The 17,064-nt window shown below is 34.0% G+C and overlaps 1 protein-coding gene across 1 annotated transcript; it reads left to right on the top strand.

Annotated features, from left to right (window-relative positions):
* The first annotated feature begins 2,757 nt into the window (after window positions 1–2,757).
* On the top strand, window positions 2,758–13,784 carry LOC132560763 (angiopoietin-1-like). The gene is made up of 3 exons (XM_060225441.1): window positions 2,758–3,198; window positions 11,161–11,254; window positions 13,201–13,784. Exons 1-3 carry the CDS (start codon window positions 2,758–2,760, stop codon window positions 13,782–13,784), a joined length of 1,119 nt encoding a protein of 372 aa, XP_060081424.1.
* Window positions 13,785–17,064: the final 3,280 nt, after the last annotated feature.

The raw sequence follows: 17,064 nt of genomic DNA, 5'->3' as shown, positions 1-17,064 counted from the left end.
ATACAATTTACAAATATAATTGTTGCAAATGTTTCTAAGTCATGAGAAAATCATGCAAAAACATCATGATAATAAATATCGAATATACGAGAGAAATACTAAGCAACCCATATAAGGAAACATCAGGACAACACTACTTGTTAACTTCACGTTAAAAACAAAAGTTGTTTTCCTTTACAAAAAAAATCATGGGAGGAAACAAGTTCTGCGTTCCACATGTTATAATGTTTTTACATGTATGTACTTAGTAAGATACGCGTGTTTATTCGTAGTATTACGAAAGTTACTTACAGCATCTGAAAAAAATCTCAATCATGAGAGTGCTTTGGAAGAACAATCTTCTACATTGACAACGTGTTGGAGGAGGTATTTCAGTTATATCCGGAATATATGTATATTACATACAAACATGAAGGATAACCATATTGACCTACGCATTGTGATAATAAATATCTAGGCAATGATGTGTGTGACAATAGCTATGTAAATATAAGTCACACCAAATGCAGTTGCCATAAAAATTTCAGTCACACCAACAACAGTTGTCGTGTAAATCTAAGTCACAACGACAATAGCTGTCATGCCGATTACAGTTACATTTACAGCGGTAGTCATGTTAATCTTAGTCACATTGACAACAGTCGTCATATCAATATCAGTCACATTGGCAACAGCTGTCATATCAATATCAGTCACATTGGCAACAGCTGTCATATCACTATCAGTCACATTGACAACAGTTATATTAATATCAGTTGTCATATTAATATTAGTCACATTGAAAACATTTGTCATATCAATATCAGTCACATTGAAAACATTTGTCATATCAATATCAGTCACATTGACAACAGGGGAAATTTCCCACCACGATATATGATAAGTCTGGTAATTTCGATTCCTCTGTTTTGACTTTTCCTTCCTCTTTACTTCTAGGATGTATTTATATCGCTATCGGTTCGTCAATAAAGGGGATGAAGGCATAGGATAATGACCTCAAGTTCCTTATTGTAAATTGTCCATTTCTGGATAGCATCCTTGCGTCCCCAAGCTATAGTGTCTACATGATGATTCGATATTTTATGGCCTGCTTATATTATCATGATTTTCGACAAATAACGAACAAGCTAGTAACACAAGGGTTCAAAATATGATGATGAAAGTTATGGGGAAGTTGAACGATCGTCAAAGCGATCTCATTGAGAAATATTCTATTTCTTTCTGCGATATGAATCTGGACGTGTTCTCATTAGTTTGGCTATTAGTAGTTTGTTGTCAGTTCCGCAGTTGTATACCTTGTTCTCATTTGAGAACGTGGCATTACTTACTTGGATCGACCAAAATTTACCTGGCAGGTGTCGTCCATGAAGCTGACTCTGTAACACCTGGACTTAATCTCCTTGTACTTTTTCAAGAGTCGTTGTGTAGATATTTCTTTTGGTCATGTTTTTGACCGGCGTTTCGACGTTAACGTCTATTTTTTGGTCGGTGCAATAACGCGGCCGTCTGCTGAAAATGTACCAAAAAGTATATATCGCATTAATATGCCAATCAAAATGTCTAGTGACATTATTCTGGGATATTCCAGCCTTCAATATGCCAATAGCACATACAGGACATGTACCTGCACACTGCATTCCACCATAACAATTATTTTCTGGTACAGTGCATAGAATAGTCTATTGACTTTACATTGTTCTCTTGTTTACGCATTTCCAAAGTTCGCAACTCCAAAGAAAATGATGCGAACAAAAATACTTATCGCTGAAAATTATATCCTGGCTACTTTTATGACATTTTTGGTATACATAATTTAGTTTTACGTTCAAGGTTTCTTTCGTAGTTTAATACCAAATATCATCATGGTGCTAACGTTGGTGTACTATGTAACCTGTTTTACATTAGCCAGCTTTATAATTTATTTTTATGTTTTTTTTTTTTTTTTTTTTTTAGCTGGCGAATCACGAAAAGCGTTAGTGGTAAATCATAACGGACATTACAATGACTGCAATATATCATGCAACAAATGCAGATGTTTCCACGTCACAGACATCATATCGAAACGAGTGCGGCCATTTTGGAATCGTCATTCAAATTAAATCATGCTTAAGCATTGACAAGTAGAGCCACTCTCTGGTTATTCATTCGTGAACTTAACCTCAATTTGTATCATATCAGACATGCCTACACTAGCTTCCATTAACCGTTAATAATAACCGCTCTGCGTGAGCGTTAAGGTGGGAAAGTAAATACAATTTTTTTTCTAAACCATGAACATTAGGTCGCTTAACTAACGATACTGTTACCCAGCATACTGTTTCCAGATCGATAGAGACAATTTAAGCATCAGACCTGTCTGGCTAGGGATCATATCAGAGGATACTGATGATGGAGACAACATGTAGGGCCGAAACCGTGTGATCACCAGGATCAACACTAAGTTTAAGGATAAACTTATACATAAATAACAGGGAAATAACGGATGAATTTAAACCTGGCCTGTTATTTTGAAAGACCTGATATCGATGTTAATTTGCATCGTGCCATTTGATAAAGAAGTACTGAAACAAGGAATTACAATGACATATTAGAAATGATACAATATTGTCTAAAATTCGAGATGTGTTGGGATTGTGAAGAAGGTCTAAAAGTTTTGTTCAGATTATAAGATAATGGTACCCTAATCTGGAAGACAACAAATAGTTAAAGAGTTTTGTTGCACTATTTCTTCAATGATCATTTTCAGTTTAAAGAAAGATGAATTTGTTTTGCGACATTTCATTTTTTACATGTATATTTATCATATTTGTGGCTAGTGTGAATGGACAAAACGTCACTGTCAAAAATTCCACTTTCGTGCTGAAATGGCAATGCAATTTGCCACTCTCTGATGCGCCTTATGGAGTTATTGGATCGGTTTCCCTCATAAGGTGTGCTTCCCGATGTCTTGAGAACAACAATATGTGTGTTTCTTTCCTGTTGAACAAGACTTCGACGACCGACGTCTTTTGCGGTTTTCACCAACATTCTCCCATTTCCCCTTGCCCTAACTCTAATGTGAGTGGGTTCTACACCTTATATGAAAAAGCAGATGCCGACTCATTAGTGCAACTGGAATCAACGACCACACTGGAAACCACAACGCAGTCTGTGCCTTCTACGACAGTCACTACCACTCAAGATGCACCTACAACGACGGTAAGTCCGCCTGGTTTACTACAGTGTTACATGTATTCTTACAAAATAAAAAATATGGTATACAGATGGAAGCGTCAAATGTTCCAATATCTTAAGCATTATATTTATTGACGCTCCGCCTATTGATGAATTTATTGTTATATTGGTTTCAGTTTTAAGCATTGAAGAGGGTTTGAATTGATTATATGAGATATGTTTGTAATTGTTTTTCTATTTATTCTGATCTGTCGTTTTACATGTCAGCAAGTATAGAATACACGTGGAAAGTTACTCCAGTATCAGTTCAATCTGATCAATTAAAGGGATGTTTATTAAATGCGCCCAAAGTACCTCTGTTGTTTGTTCTGTCTTCCCTCGCGCGTGTAAAAAAACAGTTAGGATTTAATGTCTACATAGCAAAATCATGCTAACTTGGGAACTTTGGTATTTATTCAGCAAATGTTTCAAAACAGCGGATTGCTGTTGGACATCGCTCATTAAATCACCTTTTTCCGAAACCCAAACTTTAATGCTCTATATATCGACCTACAATGAGCAAAGTTAACAATATAGATAATTAATTTTAATTACCGTGATACCAATCGCATGCGAAATCAATAATATCTGCTGAAGACCTTTCGAGTTTCTTAAGTATTAATGTTATTGTTTATATTAAAATTATGTTGGTATTTTCTCGATGCTTTGCATTACGGCCCTAATAGTATCCTGTGCTATGTTCAAATCCAGAATGCACATTGTAACAAGCGAAGTATTGAAGTTATTGTGGAGCGGATTTTTTCTATCTTTGACTCGTAACACGTATTGTAAGAGCTGTCAACAATATTATTTATATCTTAATGTCATATCCTGTTAATGCTGTTAGCCTAGTGTTTGTTGCAACCTTTAACATATCCCAGCTGCTTTGATGCCTACAGAATTTATATTGTAATAATGTTCCTGAATGTTGAGAAAGATCAGGAATTTATGTCTCTAAATGAGCACCTTGCTGGTGCTGCTTGCTATGTTATCTGACTCCACCGATGAACACGAGAGACTACTGAATCTGTATGATTAAATCGATCAATGATAGTTATATGTATATATTTGAATCACTATTTTTTTCAACAAATCTAATTACATTAAAAAAATCGTTTGGAACGGTTGGCATTTAATAGGCATAACTGTATAAATTATCATTTAAGTGTGGAAAAAACAAGCGTTGATTTTGCTGCTGTAAACTTTCATCTATAACACTACTGCTGATTGCCTTGACTGTTTCACCACCAATGCACGAAGCGTGCCTTATTTATGTACATTACACACTCAGTATAAAATATCTGAACAAACTATCCATCATTGTCCATTTCACAAATTCCAAATTTGTATGACTGATGTCGTCAAAGGAAGTAGAATACGCTTGACCTGCTGCGACGTATCGTCTTATCATCCCTATCAGAATATCTCTATTGTTCTTATCTTGTCCTGGATTTATCCATTGTGAAATGGAATCACGATTGTTTTAAATACTCGACAATGTTTTTCATGGAGAGTTTTTTCCAACCTTAGAGTAAATACTAGACTAATAATGAAGATATCTTGCTGTCGGGTTGTTATTCCTTACGACCCTAATGGTGTCCTCTGCTAGTCTTCAAGCAAGAATGCACATGGCAACAAGTTAACGATACAGAACGCTACATGTACTTTAAGGGACATCAGAGTAAAAACAATGAGATATCTATGACGATCGTAAAATGTCCTCATAATTTTCATCAACCAAATGATGACATCACTTACATTTTACATCGATATTACAATTAGCAAACGTACTTAAGGATGTTAAGAGAAGCTGGTGTAAATGTTAACACGATATTTTTTTCATTCTTTTTATCATAGATTCTCTGATAACAATCAACTCCTTTAGTTATTACGTAAAACACATCTGATCATTTGGTTTTAACTTATGCCTTAAACTTAAAGCCACAACTTTATTCAGATCATTTGACATGCCCTATATCATGTTTATATGCGACCCTTTTTAAATCGGTACGTCTGACAAAACAATTGTATTACCGTAACCATGTCTGTAGTTTTCAGATACGGTACCTGATTTGAAAATACACAGATATTGATATTCAGATCAATTTTTAGGACAATACTCAACGTATTTCATGTTTAAATTGGTACGTCTGGTAAAACAGTTGTGTTATCGTAACCATAGATATTTCAGAAAATAACGTAGTTTTATTCAAAATATAATCATTTAATCAAAATAAACGAGTGACTTGGAAATCAGTCAAATAACGAGTAAAAGCATCACTTTGAAGTTCGATTGTATGCAATGTGTTATTCACGTTCTAGTGGCTACGTGTCCAGAATGATGACGGCTCGTATTCGGGGTTACTATTCCTTGTATTCAAAGTAATTGCTATTTATTTATTCATTCATTTTTTAAACATTCCGCTTGTATAATTACTTGTATTGTAACATTATTGATTGATTTTTACGAATAGGTAGCATTATGTGTTGATTGCTCACGCTTTCGTGTATAATTAATGTAATTAAGCTTTTAGCGTAATTTGAGAACGACGTAAGCCATATAATGTTAATATCGAAATTCGCTAAAACATGGTTAGTATATCAATAATTGTTTTCCTAACTTTTACTTTTTCATGTACTTATTACAATGTGAATTACCTTCATTTGTGTTTACGAAATCAAATTGTTTATTTATCTTCAGAATAATTGAGGGTCTTACAACCGACACCGTAGTATATCGTACCTCACGCGCAGTTATTAGTTTTAAAATTGATAGTGATTGTTTCAGCTTTTTACAATTTCAAAAGTGGCCATTTTAAATTCCATCATCAAAATATCAGTGGGAAAAGTGGATAACCTCAGATACAAGTAATATGATCGATTCATGTAAATCATCTTCAATATAAATTTACGATAATTATCCATTCTTCATACGGTACTCACAACAAAACTTAAGTGAATCCTAAATGGTTTTTTTTATTAATTTATTGTTAGCCTCAGTCGCTTCTAAGGTTTTAAACTTTTGGCCTTTCGTGTCACTGACGAAACATTGAAAGGCGGAACAACTGTGTGATGCAGTTTAATTCATTTTTGGTGCTTGTATAATTCTAAATGCGTATCAAGAATGCAGTTTTAATCAAATCAAGTTTTAAATGTTTGTTCTGGTAATAAAAGTTAGATTTAAGAAAGCATTTTAAAAGTATTTCTTTACTTTTGTAACATTCTGGCATCCCCAACCTTTATCCATATATTCTATAAATATATATATGTATATAAATATCCTATATATAAATATATCTATATTCAACTGCATGTTTGATGAGGAGAAATCCCCCTTTCAAATGTTTAAAGTATCAACCCAACCTACAGTGTGGTGTTTAAATGTTGCGGTTGATTCGATATTCTATGGCCTGGTCTTACTCTCCTTGTACTTTTTCAGGTGTGTACGTGTAAATCTGTCTTTTGTTCAAATTTTGCCATAGTTCTATACACGTGTAACAGAAAATAATAATTTTTTTACATATCATTCTTGTTTTCCCCTAAATTACAAATACTCTTTAATTGTTTAGCGACATACTGTGATAACAAAACGAAATCATGATAAAAGCTAAATTTTCATTTGAACGAGTATATAGCTCCATAGAAGCCAGTAAATAAAAAAAATGAAAAAAACGTCAGTCCTTCATTTGACCATCTTCTAATTACTGTTAACCGAATCACGCCGTCAAAGAGGCGGACAAAATATATAGTCTTCAAAACGCCCGTTTCCAGCCTATAAGTACAACTATTACACAAAAATAGATCAAAGCTAAGATATTTACAAAATATATAGTCAAACATTAGGTCCTTCTTCCGAAAAAACTAGGATTGCATAAAATATTTACCCAATTCCGTTTCCAGCCTATCAAAATCACCAATCAGAACAAGGTGTTATTATTTCTAACGACGGTATGGATACATGTAGATTAATTGTTATTCACCCACTTTAAATTCTTTTAGAGAAATTATTCAAGCTAAATCTTCAAAAAACAAATCTATGTCTGTGATAAGTACAACTATTACTATCAAAGCATATAAAAGCACAAAAGTCTAAGATATTTACATTGAAATGATATCTAAACTTAATTCTCCTCTCTCTCTCTCTCTCTCCCCCCCCCCCCCCCCCCCCCCCCCCCCTTTTTTTTTTTTTTTTTTCTTTCTCTCTCTCCCATGTCCTTCTTCTCTGTCTCTTTCTTTACCAAAAACTAAAGGATTGCATCCTTCAAATGACCTGTCTGCTTGTGTGTCTGATGTACAATCTTGGCATTATTCTTGATAGATAAAGATTTCCATCCTGATTCTTATAACTTACATGTTAGGGACATGAGTGATAATATCAGTCATTCATATAACGTCCCATTAAAGGTTTTAGTTCCAATCTAGATAGGTTTTCTTTTTTTCATATTTTGCGTACATTGTCCATTGATGATATAATGCGCATACCTTAATGTAGTAGTTGTGAATCGTTCCTCAAATCCTTTGACTTTGAATTCATTCTTATCATAAATTTTCAAAATAGTTTGCATTAGATATTAATCCCTATAAATGGATATTTATATAGAATAACATTGATTCCAAGCCATTCTATTTCATTTTAAATTGAAATGTTAATAATGCTATTTGAGTTTCAAATGATAACTACCAGTAAGTTTGGATATTTGCAATGATAATGCACTAGTATAATTTCGATATGATATGGCATTAATTCAAGATCAACTAAGACCACTGTAAGACAATCAGGGTCTTTAAATGATTATTACACATAAATGTTGTTATTTTGACAATAATTTCTTTGAATATCACTGCGTTTTTTATGTACAATGTATGCATATGCTGCAGGGGTTCTGTATTTACCTGACACAGGAGATAAGGCCATTGACCTGTTCACTGGTTTCGTCATTATAATCCTGACACGCAACAACTGAATATATTCATTGCCAACTTCCATTGATCTCACATTCACAATTACTGTAAACAGCTGTAAATTAATGAAAAAACCTTGTCGGAGTCGCCCTTGTATTCCGCATCTCGTTAATGGTATTAGTGTGAAGCTCTACACCTCTCGAATAGTTCTTGATGTGTAGATTATTATCATAACAGCTGATAAATGTAGATTTAATTATTGTAACTAGCGAGAACTAAAACCTCTAGAAAATAATTAATGTAACAAAGAAAAGCGATGTTTAGACCTAACCAAGTGAAGTCATGTCCCATTCATACACTCGCCATACTTTACACATCGTTAATGTATCTATTATGAAAAATGGCTGACTAGTTTACAATACAGTACAGTAGCTGTTTAAAGCTAACGAAAATCCCCTAACTCCCAATAAAACAAATACTTTATATATAAACATTTACAAATTTATGGTGAATTATCAAACAAAAGAAGAAAATGTCAACTTGTTAATCAATCACAATTCAAACCGGAAACTTATCAAAAATTAATATCAAGAAAGGAAATATTTACACTGAGAACACTAAAACAGTAAGAAGAGAATGTGTTCCGACAGGGTGGTGTAAGTCTATATGTTATTTTTTGTAATCAACTGCGATATATTAACCCTATTCGTTGAAGAAGCAATGGTCATATTTTCTAGAAATGGATTATTTGAAATATTATAATCGTAATAGTCAAGCTAATTAATATCAAGAGATCATTTTTTTCTTTATTCCATAGATTTTTCCTTTTAATACAGTAAACATTTTGTGCACTTTATCTTACCTCACTTTTTTTGCTACTCTCTCTCTCTCTCTCTCTCTCTCTCTCTCTCTCTCTCTCTCTCTCTCTCTGACATTTTGATGGTAATTTGATATCTTCCTATGTTATGCTCAATAATTATCGATATAGCAATCAACACTTCAAATAAATTTACACTTCTATGTGAACATAGAAACCATTAAAACACCTATAGAATTTGAGCCTTACCATAGGAAATTGATATGTTGTTATCATCAGATGTAGACCAGGTACACGTAACAGTCGGTCTTAATTGCTAATGAAAAAACCAACTGCCTTAAAGTACACACAACAGTATCGATCTGTAATACAGAACTAAGTGACCTAAATGCACTTGTAAACTGTAAAGCAAAGCATAACACCACTATAGCAGCTCTCAGCTTTCAATGCCGTGTAAAATGAATTATACGCACCAACAAGTACATTCAAGTATGTTCTTACTAATTGATTTCTTATTATCTGAGTTTCTAACATATTTAGTATTTTGCATACGTCTAGTGTATAACCTATTACCAATTATCTTTGCTGTGCAGTTAGCTATACACGACATCGCATATATGTAAAGGAATATCAAGGCTTTAGTTTGACAACTCATGGTCGAGAAAATATCCGGTTGTTTAATATGTATTTTTCACTTTAACAAACATTACATATAAAGTTTTTTTTATAAGGCTATGTGTGGTTACGCGTGATTATGTGGCTATATGTGGTTTATGTGAGGTTATGTGGGTGCTTAATGTGTGGTTTTGTTAGGTAATATGGGTACATGTAGGTATATGTGTTTATGTGTGGTTATGTGTAGGTATGACGCTATGTGTAGTTATGTGTTGTTATGACGCTATGTGTAGTTATGTATGGTTATGACGCTATGTGTAGTTATGTGTAGTTATGACGCTATGTGTAGTTATGTATTGTTATGACGCTATGTGTAGTTATGTGTGGTTATGACGCTATGTGTAGATATGTATGGTTATGACGCTATGTGTAGTTATGTGTAGTTATGTATTGTTATGACGCTATGTGTAGTTATGTGTGGTTATGACGCTATGTGTAGTTATGTATGGTTATGACGCTATGTGTAGTTATGTGTAGTTATGTATGGTTATGACGCTATGTGTAGTTATGTGTGGTAATGACGGTATGTGTAGTTATGTATGGTTATGACGCTATGTGTAGTTATGTGTAGTTATGACGCTATGTGTAGTTATGTGTGGTTATGACGCTATGTGTAGTTATGTATGGTTATGACGCTATGTGTAGTTATGTAGTTATGACGCTATGTGTAGTTATGTGTAGTTATGACGCTATGTGTAGTTATGTATGGTTATGACGCTATGTGTAGTTATGTATGGTTATGACGCTATGTGTGGTTATTTATGGTTATGACGCTATATGTAGTTATGTATGGTCATGACGCTATGTGTAGTTATGTGTGGTTATGACGCTATGTGTAGTTATGTGTAGTTATGACGCTATGTGTAGTTATGTATGGTTATGACGCTATGTGTAGTTATGTGTGGTTATAACGCTATGTGTGGTTATGTGTGGTTATGCGTGGTTATGTGTAGTTATGTGTGGTTATAACGCTATGTGTGGTTATGTGTGGTTATGTGTGGTTATGTGTGGTTATGACGCTATGTGTAGTTATGTATGGTTATGACGCTATGTGTAGTTATGTGTGGTTATGACGCTATGTGTAGTTATGTGTAGTTATGACGCTATGTGTAGTTATGTATGGTTATGACGCTATGTGTAGTTATGTGTGGTTATAACGCTATGTGTGGTTATGTGTGGTTATGTGTGGTTATGTGTGGTTATGCGTGGTTAGGTTGTTAGGTGGTTATGTGGTTATCTTATCTTCTTCCTTCCTTTTTTTGACCTCTTAAAAACATGGTAAAACATCTTACTCATATCAATTTTCCTGAAAATCTCGGCCTTTCCTGTTTATTGTATTATTTTTTATTTATTTATTTTCATGAGTTTTTTGTTGTTTTTGGCCATGAAAAATATTCAGACCATCCGAAATAACCTGTAGGTAAAATGTCTTGTACAGCAAACTACATTACCTTTTAATGCATCACAACGGAAATGTGTCATTCCGAATTAAATTCATTGTTTAATTTCAGCTCGATGACTATTGGTTTTAAATGAATTTGTTATATTTTCAGGTGAATCCATGTCAGAACTCGGGGACATGGAATGGTGTTTCTTGTCTTTGTCCAACAGGTTGTAGTGGAAAGTTCTGTCAAACCTGCTACACAGGTAAGAAATAATTACACATGTAAGACGTATACTAAGTAGGAAATGGATGTACAGGTAAGATATTTATACACGAAGTATGATGTTTTGTAGAATATTTGCGTGTGGACTATTTTTTGTGACGGCGTAATTAAAGTCGTGATTCGGTTTAAGTTTTAACAATTTCAATGTTGTCACGTTGTTGACGTAGTTACACAAGGAAAACTATGGAAGTTTTGGATGGATTTCAACGTAACGGTGCATACATTATCATCACAAATTCGAAATACGTGATCTTCGATTATATATTTCAATGAGTTTCTTGACCATGAGTAATTAGGAAGTAAACACAGACAACAACTCTTTATTTATAAAGAAATGAATCACTACATATTCATATCATCTTTAAAATGTTAAATTTCAAAACATTGCCAAATGTAGGATTGAAGCATTTTTTCAAACAAAGTTACAGTTTTTGGTTGCTATGGAGTTTCGAGACCTTTAAGTCAAATAAACATAGTATTTTTAACTTCATTCTCTTTCTAATAAAAAACGAAGACTTGCTGGATTGCCTCGAAAGGAACCAAGACTGTCTGTTAATCACGAATAAGATATAAGAAAATACATGTTTCCTAATGCACATATCTGACGCCTGTACATCGGTACAGAAGAACGATGTTCTTCTTTAAAATACTTTCTTTCATCTAACATTTAAAAAAATCGTTACCTTAATAATAGATCAATTTGTAATTGTTGGTGTCTTTTGCTGTAGTATTAGACAGGTTAAATAAAAATGGTAACTAAATCTCATTGAAGCAGAAAACTGTAAATATAGGGATTGGTTTTCACTTCGTTACATATTCTGCTTGGCCAGTTATTCAGTTTAAATAAATTCATTAGCAGTAATCACCGAGAACCTAAACAAAACAGCAATGTACTTCAACATAAAGAACAAGTAACCGCGAGAAATAAAAGTAGACAGGTATTAAGTATATATCGATACATTTTCAAGACACATGTGCACATTGTTTTGCTGTTACTGATACAAAAAGCTATTTTTCATAAGATGAATTCCAAGGAAGTGTCGTTATTTTCTATAAATTGAAATTTTGCTTACGTTGATTCGATGAAGGTTAACAACCAGATGATATAGTTTAGGTGACTGTCCATTATTGAAAAATTTTGATAATTATTTTACGTCACTAAGCATAAATATATATCCGGTGTTAAGCCTCTTTAACATCATACTTCTGCATTTCAAAGCATCCAATTGTCCAACAGGCGATATAATGTGACAATGGTTTATAGTGGAGAGGGCTCTTATACGTTTGTGCCCAATCCATTTGCTTTTGTAATAAAATATGTTTAAACTAAAATGGTTTATTTCAACAAACCGTAACGTGACAAAAATGAGTTTTATAAACTACATGAATGCGATGAATAGACATGATTCAGCAATATTTTTGTTACAAAATAATGTGATTGAAGATGATATCGCTTAACATTAGTTTTTTTTTTTTTTTTTTTTTCTAGTGAAAACGATTTTACAGTTAAAGGGACTTCATGGTTAGATGTTAATTTCATAACTGATAAATAACATGATAGCATTTTACAATCTGATTAAATTTTGCACTTTCGTTTGGTTATAACAGTAAAATATACAAATGAAATATAACTGACCCAACACTAATTCATATCATTACTATTTGAAAAGTGTAAACAATGTCTTTGCGCGAAACACAGCAAATTTTGTGAACAGTCTAAGATAGCAGGTGGTAAACACTGCTAGTGGACTTTTTAAGTCCCCGAGGTTTGCCGTAAACACGTTGTAATCCATTCGAACAGTGGCATGGTTCCGAACATACACATGACACTTTTCCAAAATTATAGAATATATGAAAATTACGAAGTTTATTTAAATATGAGGCCGCTGCTTAGATTAGTATCTGTATTGAAATTTTGTGTTTCAGATTGTACTGATGGATTTAACGACGGACTCACAGGCACCGCTATTGTTACATATATACAACCATTAAATTCACCAACAGCATTCAAAGTGTTATGCAACTTTGACAATGCAGTCACATACATTCAGTATCGTCGTTACGGAAATATCAGTTTCAATAGGGACTGGCAGTCGTACGTTGACGGTTTCGGTGATCTGGAGGGAGATTTCTGGTTAGGCAACAAGTATATACATCTCATCACTGATCAGAAGTCCTACACCTGTGGTGTGCGTTTGTATGATAATACTAATGTTTGGCGATTTGACGGTTACTCTGAGTTTAAGGTTGACTCGGAAGTCAACTCTTTTACAATCACTTATACACCTTTTTTCACCGCCTCGGGGATGTCTCCTTCCGATAGCTCGAAAGACTCACGAAATCAACCATTCAGTACGCATGACCGGGATCATACTGGCTGTGCCACAACTGAACAAGCGGGTTGGTGGTATAACACCGGATGTACTGACGGAGCTAATGTTAATGGTGTAATGCCATTTGATTGGTCATCAATTACAGGTGTGACAAAAACTGGATTAGGGCTTTACTAAAATATATTTATATTGCGCACGAGAAACCGTACATGGGATCTGTATCGGCGGCTTTCTCCTCTGTAACGGTTGGCCATAGAGAATATCAATAATTATTATACCTGTATTTGTGGTGTAAACGATTAACAGAATTAGTATTTCGAAATCATTGATTTTTCCATGTGTGTATTCTATCTAATCATATTGATATTGGTATAATGATGATCACAACTATTTATATATCTGTGGAAAAGGCGAAAAAAAACTCTACAATTCAAAAGTTCAGAACATAACAACCAACCTACCTCTAATCCCACATCATTACCCTATAAGTGGAAACAACAAATCAACCACAGCCCCAATTAGAATATAGTATTATAACCCAGATCAGCTTGCTTACCTTATTCAAGGCTCCCCGAATAGCCTCCCTTTATATCATCTAGGGACATGAGGTCCATGATCTAGTTCTAATTAACACTCAATATTGGCATAAAATATGCAAAGAGGTTTGGGGATATTTTTCCAACATTTATTTACTAAATTACACCCTTTGGCTTGATAACAAGGAAAGCCCACAAGGGGGATTTCATTTCATTCACTACATGTATTACCCTTGTGATAGTTCTAGTTTTGTTAATAGTAGTATTCTCACATATTCTGCAGACGAAACTTATGTTTGCGTTGAAGATGCTATTTCTCATATAAAGCATTGTGAGACAGCGTGTGTTATGGCTGAAACAGACATCAAATTTGTATTCAGAGTTATAATAGTATACCTCTTATACAAGTTGACTTATCAATAGTCAGTGCTATTATGTCACCTGTTTACTGATGGGTTTTTTTTCGTTCTTCATCTGGATTTTAGCATTTCGTTAGAATGGATAGGTGTCACCAAATTAGGTTATGATACTGTTATCCATATCTTGGATGATCTCATGTTTGTGGAGGAGACATAAGAAATGGCAAGACTTTGCAATAGTTTATCTTGATGTGCAGCTCAAGTTGGCCTTCCATTGTAGAGGAAAAACGCTCTTTCTCTCTGCCAACAGATGTCATTTGTGAGCATAAAACTTGATTGTGTGACATATACAACGTCAATGTTGTAGGAGAGGCAAATGTAACAACTATTCACGCTTTACTTATAATAAGTCAAAGTGCAAACTTTGTAAAGATTTGCAATCGCTGATTGGCTTACCTATAATAGCTTGTGAAGTTTACAAGATTGTCCCTTTCAATAACGCCTGGTAAATTTTATCATAGGTATTATTTAGCCTAACCATTACAAAAGATTAACATTAGAGGCAAGCACTGATTTGTGAGGTCTTTCACATTATCTTTAAACGTTCAGTGGTCCTATCATTTTCGTATCATTTTCTAACCGCACATTGGTCCTGTACACCATTGTCACCTTTACTATCGTAAGTCATCATGTTACCCGTTTATAATGTTATCATATTTTGTTTGCATTGCATACTTGAGGTTACCTGTGGTCAAACCACTCCATTCTATTTTACAATAAAAATGAAGCCCCCATGTCGGTAATGATTAGACAGCTAGTAAAGATCCGCTACTCATTTCGAACTTCAGAAGTAGGCATCTTGCAGGCCGACGCAACATTATTGCTAACTCCTATATTTGTTGGAATTTGCCTGGTTTAAGACTTTGGCATCACCGGCAGATCCTTTCCCATCTGCAACTCCAAATCATCTTGTACCCAGCCTTTGAACAATTATTGACGTCCTCCCTGGCCCTATCAAATCGCACTATTTATGACAAAGCACTGAAAGTCTTTCAAGAATTTGCCTTTGCCACTTTTTGTTGCTCATTTATTTTATCAAAGGTGTTCATCAAGGACAACTTCCACTTATTGGTCTGCAGTTTCATATATTCATAAGCTTATGCACCTACTTAACTTCTTGAATTTTAGTAAAAAAAAAAAAAAGAGTTGTGAACGACATGTTGTTAATCATCTTCCACTGATATAGGACTCGTTTCTGTTTCAGACAGTATCAGACAGGTGATAGCTCTTACAACCTGTTTATCTTATCGACGGATATTATGTAAATCAATGTTTCTATTAGCATTTAATGTTTTTACCGCGTTGATGAATTTACTATGGCGGAACCTACTGGAAACAATTAGCTCTGTCCTGAGCGAAATTAAACATATAAATTTTGATTTAATAGCTCGAGTATCCGTCAGTCGTTTTTAGCATATTACAAACTCAATGTCTGTTTCTACAGCATTGTGTGACCTCTTGCATATACGCATATCACATCCTTGTTCTCTCGTTATAGCCACACCTGTATTACACTTCCTTTTCGACAAATAGTTACACACACAGATGTTTGGCTTTTAAGACCACTTTAGAATTATTCAGTGAATGGAACAAGGCGAAAGTGTGCTATTGGTCGATGGCATTCATCGGCATTGTGTTAAGTAGGTTCACTTAAAAAAGCTATGCTTATTTGGGCTGGCTTAACCATTGTTTTTTACAGACATACACGTTTTTAAACTGTTAACTATTTCAAGGAAAACTGTATGACAATTTTGTTTGTTTCAAGGATCGCTTGTGAGGGTCGACTTCCAATTTTTAACACTGTAACTTATTAATGTCTTTCCCATGTAAGTATGTGTTAATTTACTGATAAATAATTTGCTTTTCAAGGATCGCTTGTGAGGGTCGACTTCCAATTTTTAACACTGTAACTTATTAATGTCTTTCCCATGTAAGTATGTGTTAATTTACTGATAAATAATTTGCTTTTCAAGGATCGCTTGTGAGGGTCGACTTCCAATTTTTAACACTGTAACTGATTAATGTCTTTCCCGTGTAAGTATGTGTTAATTTACTGATAAATAATTTGCTTCTCTTTTTACTTTTGAATTCGGAAAAGTATTCATTGGAAATGTTCACAATGTATAGAACGTCTTCATGATAATAAGGTGTGAGCAATTGCAGAGGAAATAATGTTAATGACTGGCCAAAATGAAATGCTCACTATTGTACAAGACATAACGTTCACTATTGTACAGAACATAAAATGCTTAAGATTGCACAAGCCATAATGTTTATGATTGTACAGAATAAAAAGCTCAAGAATTTACAACACAGAGTTTTTAAACTGTACTGAGCATATTTATGATAGTACATTATCTGATGTTCACGATTGTACATAACATAATGTTCACGTCCAAATCAAAGAAGAAATATACGGAAGACGATGTCATAAAAATGATCGAGTTTCTGGTTTATAACATCTTCGTCCAGTTTGGTTTTAAGATCTTCCATCAGACTTTA

Source organism: Ylistrum balloti, unplaced genomic scaffold (genome assembly GCF_031769215.1).
Source record: "Ylistrum balloti isolate Yb309-2 unplaced genomic scaffold, AGI_CSIRO_Ybal_v1 Utg371110, whole genome shotgun sequence".
Classification (NCBI taxonomy): domain Eukaryota; kingdom Metazoa; phylum Mollusca; class Bivalvia; order Pectinida; family Pectinidae; genus Ylistrum; species Ylistrum balloti.
The sequence above is the reverse complement of the archived record's forward strand: the minus strand, read 5'-3'. Positions and strand labels throughout refer to the sequence as shown.

Excerpts from the sequence above, each read along its gene's own strand:
- LOC132560763 (XM_060225441.1), top strand. The coding sequence starts at position 2,758 with ATGAATTTGTTTTGCGACATTTCATTTTTTACATGTATATTTATCATA. Across the intron at positions 3,199-11,160 it reads AAGATGCACCTACAACGACG|GTGAATCCATGTCAGAACTC; the intron begins GTAAGTCCGCCT and ends TTATATTTTCAG. Across the intron at positions 11,255-13,200 it reads CTGTCAAACCTGCTACACAG|ATTGTACTGATGGATTTAAC; the intron begins GTAAGAAATAAT and ends TTTGTGTTTCAG.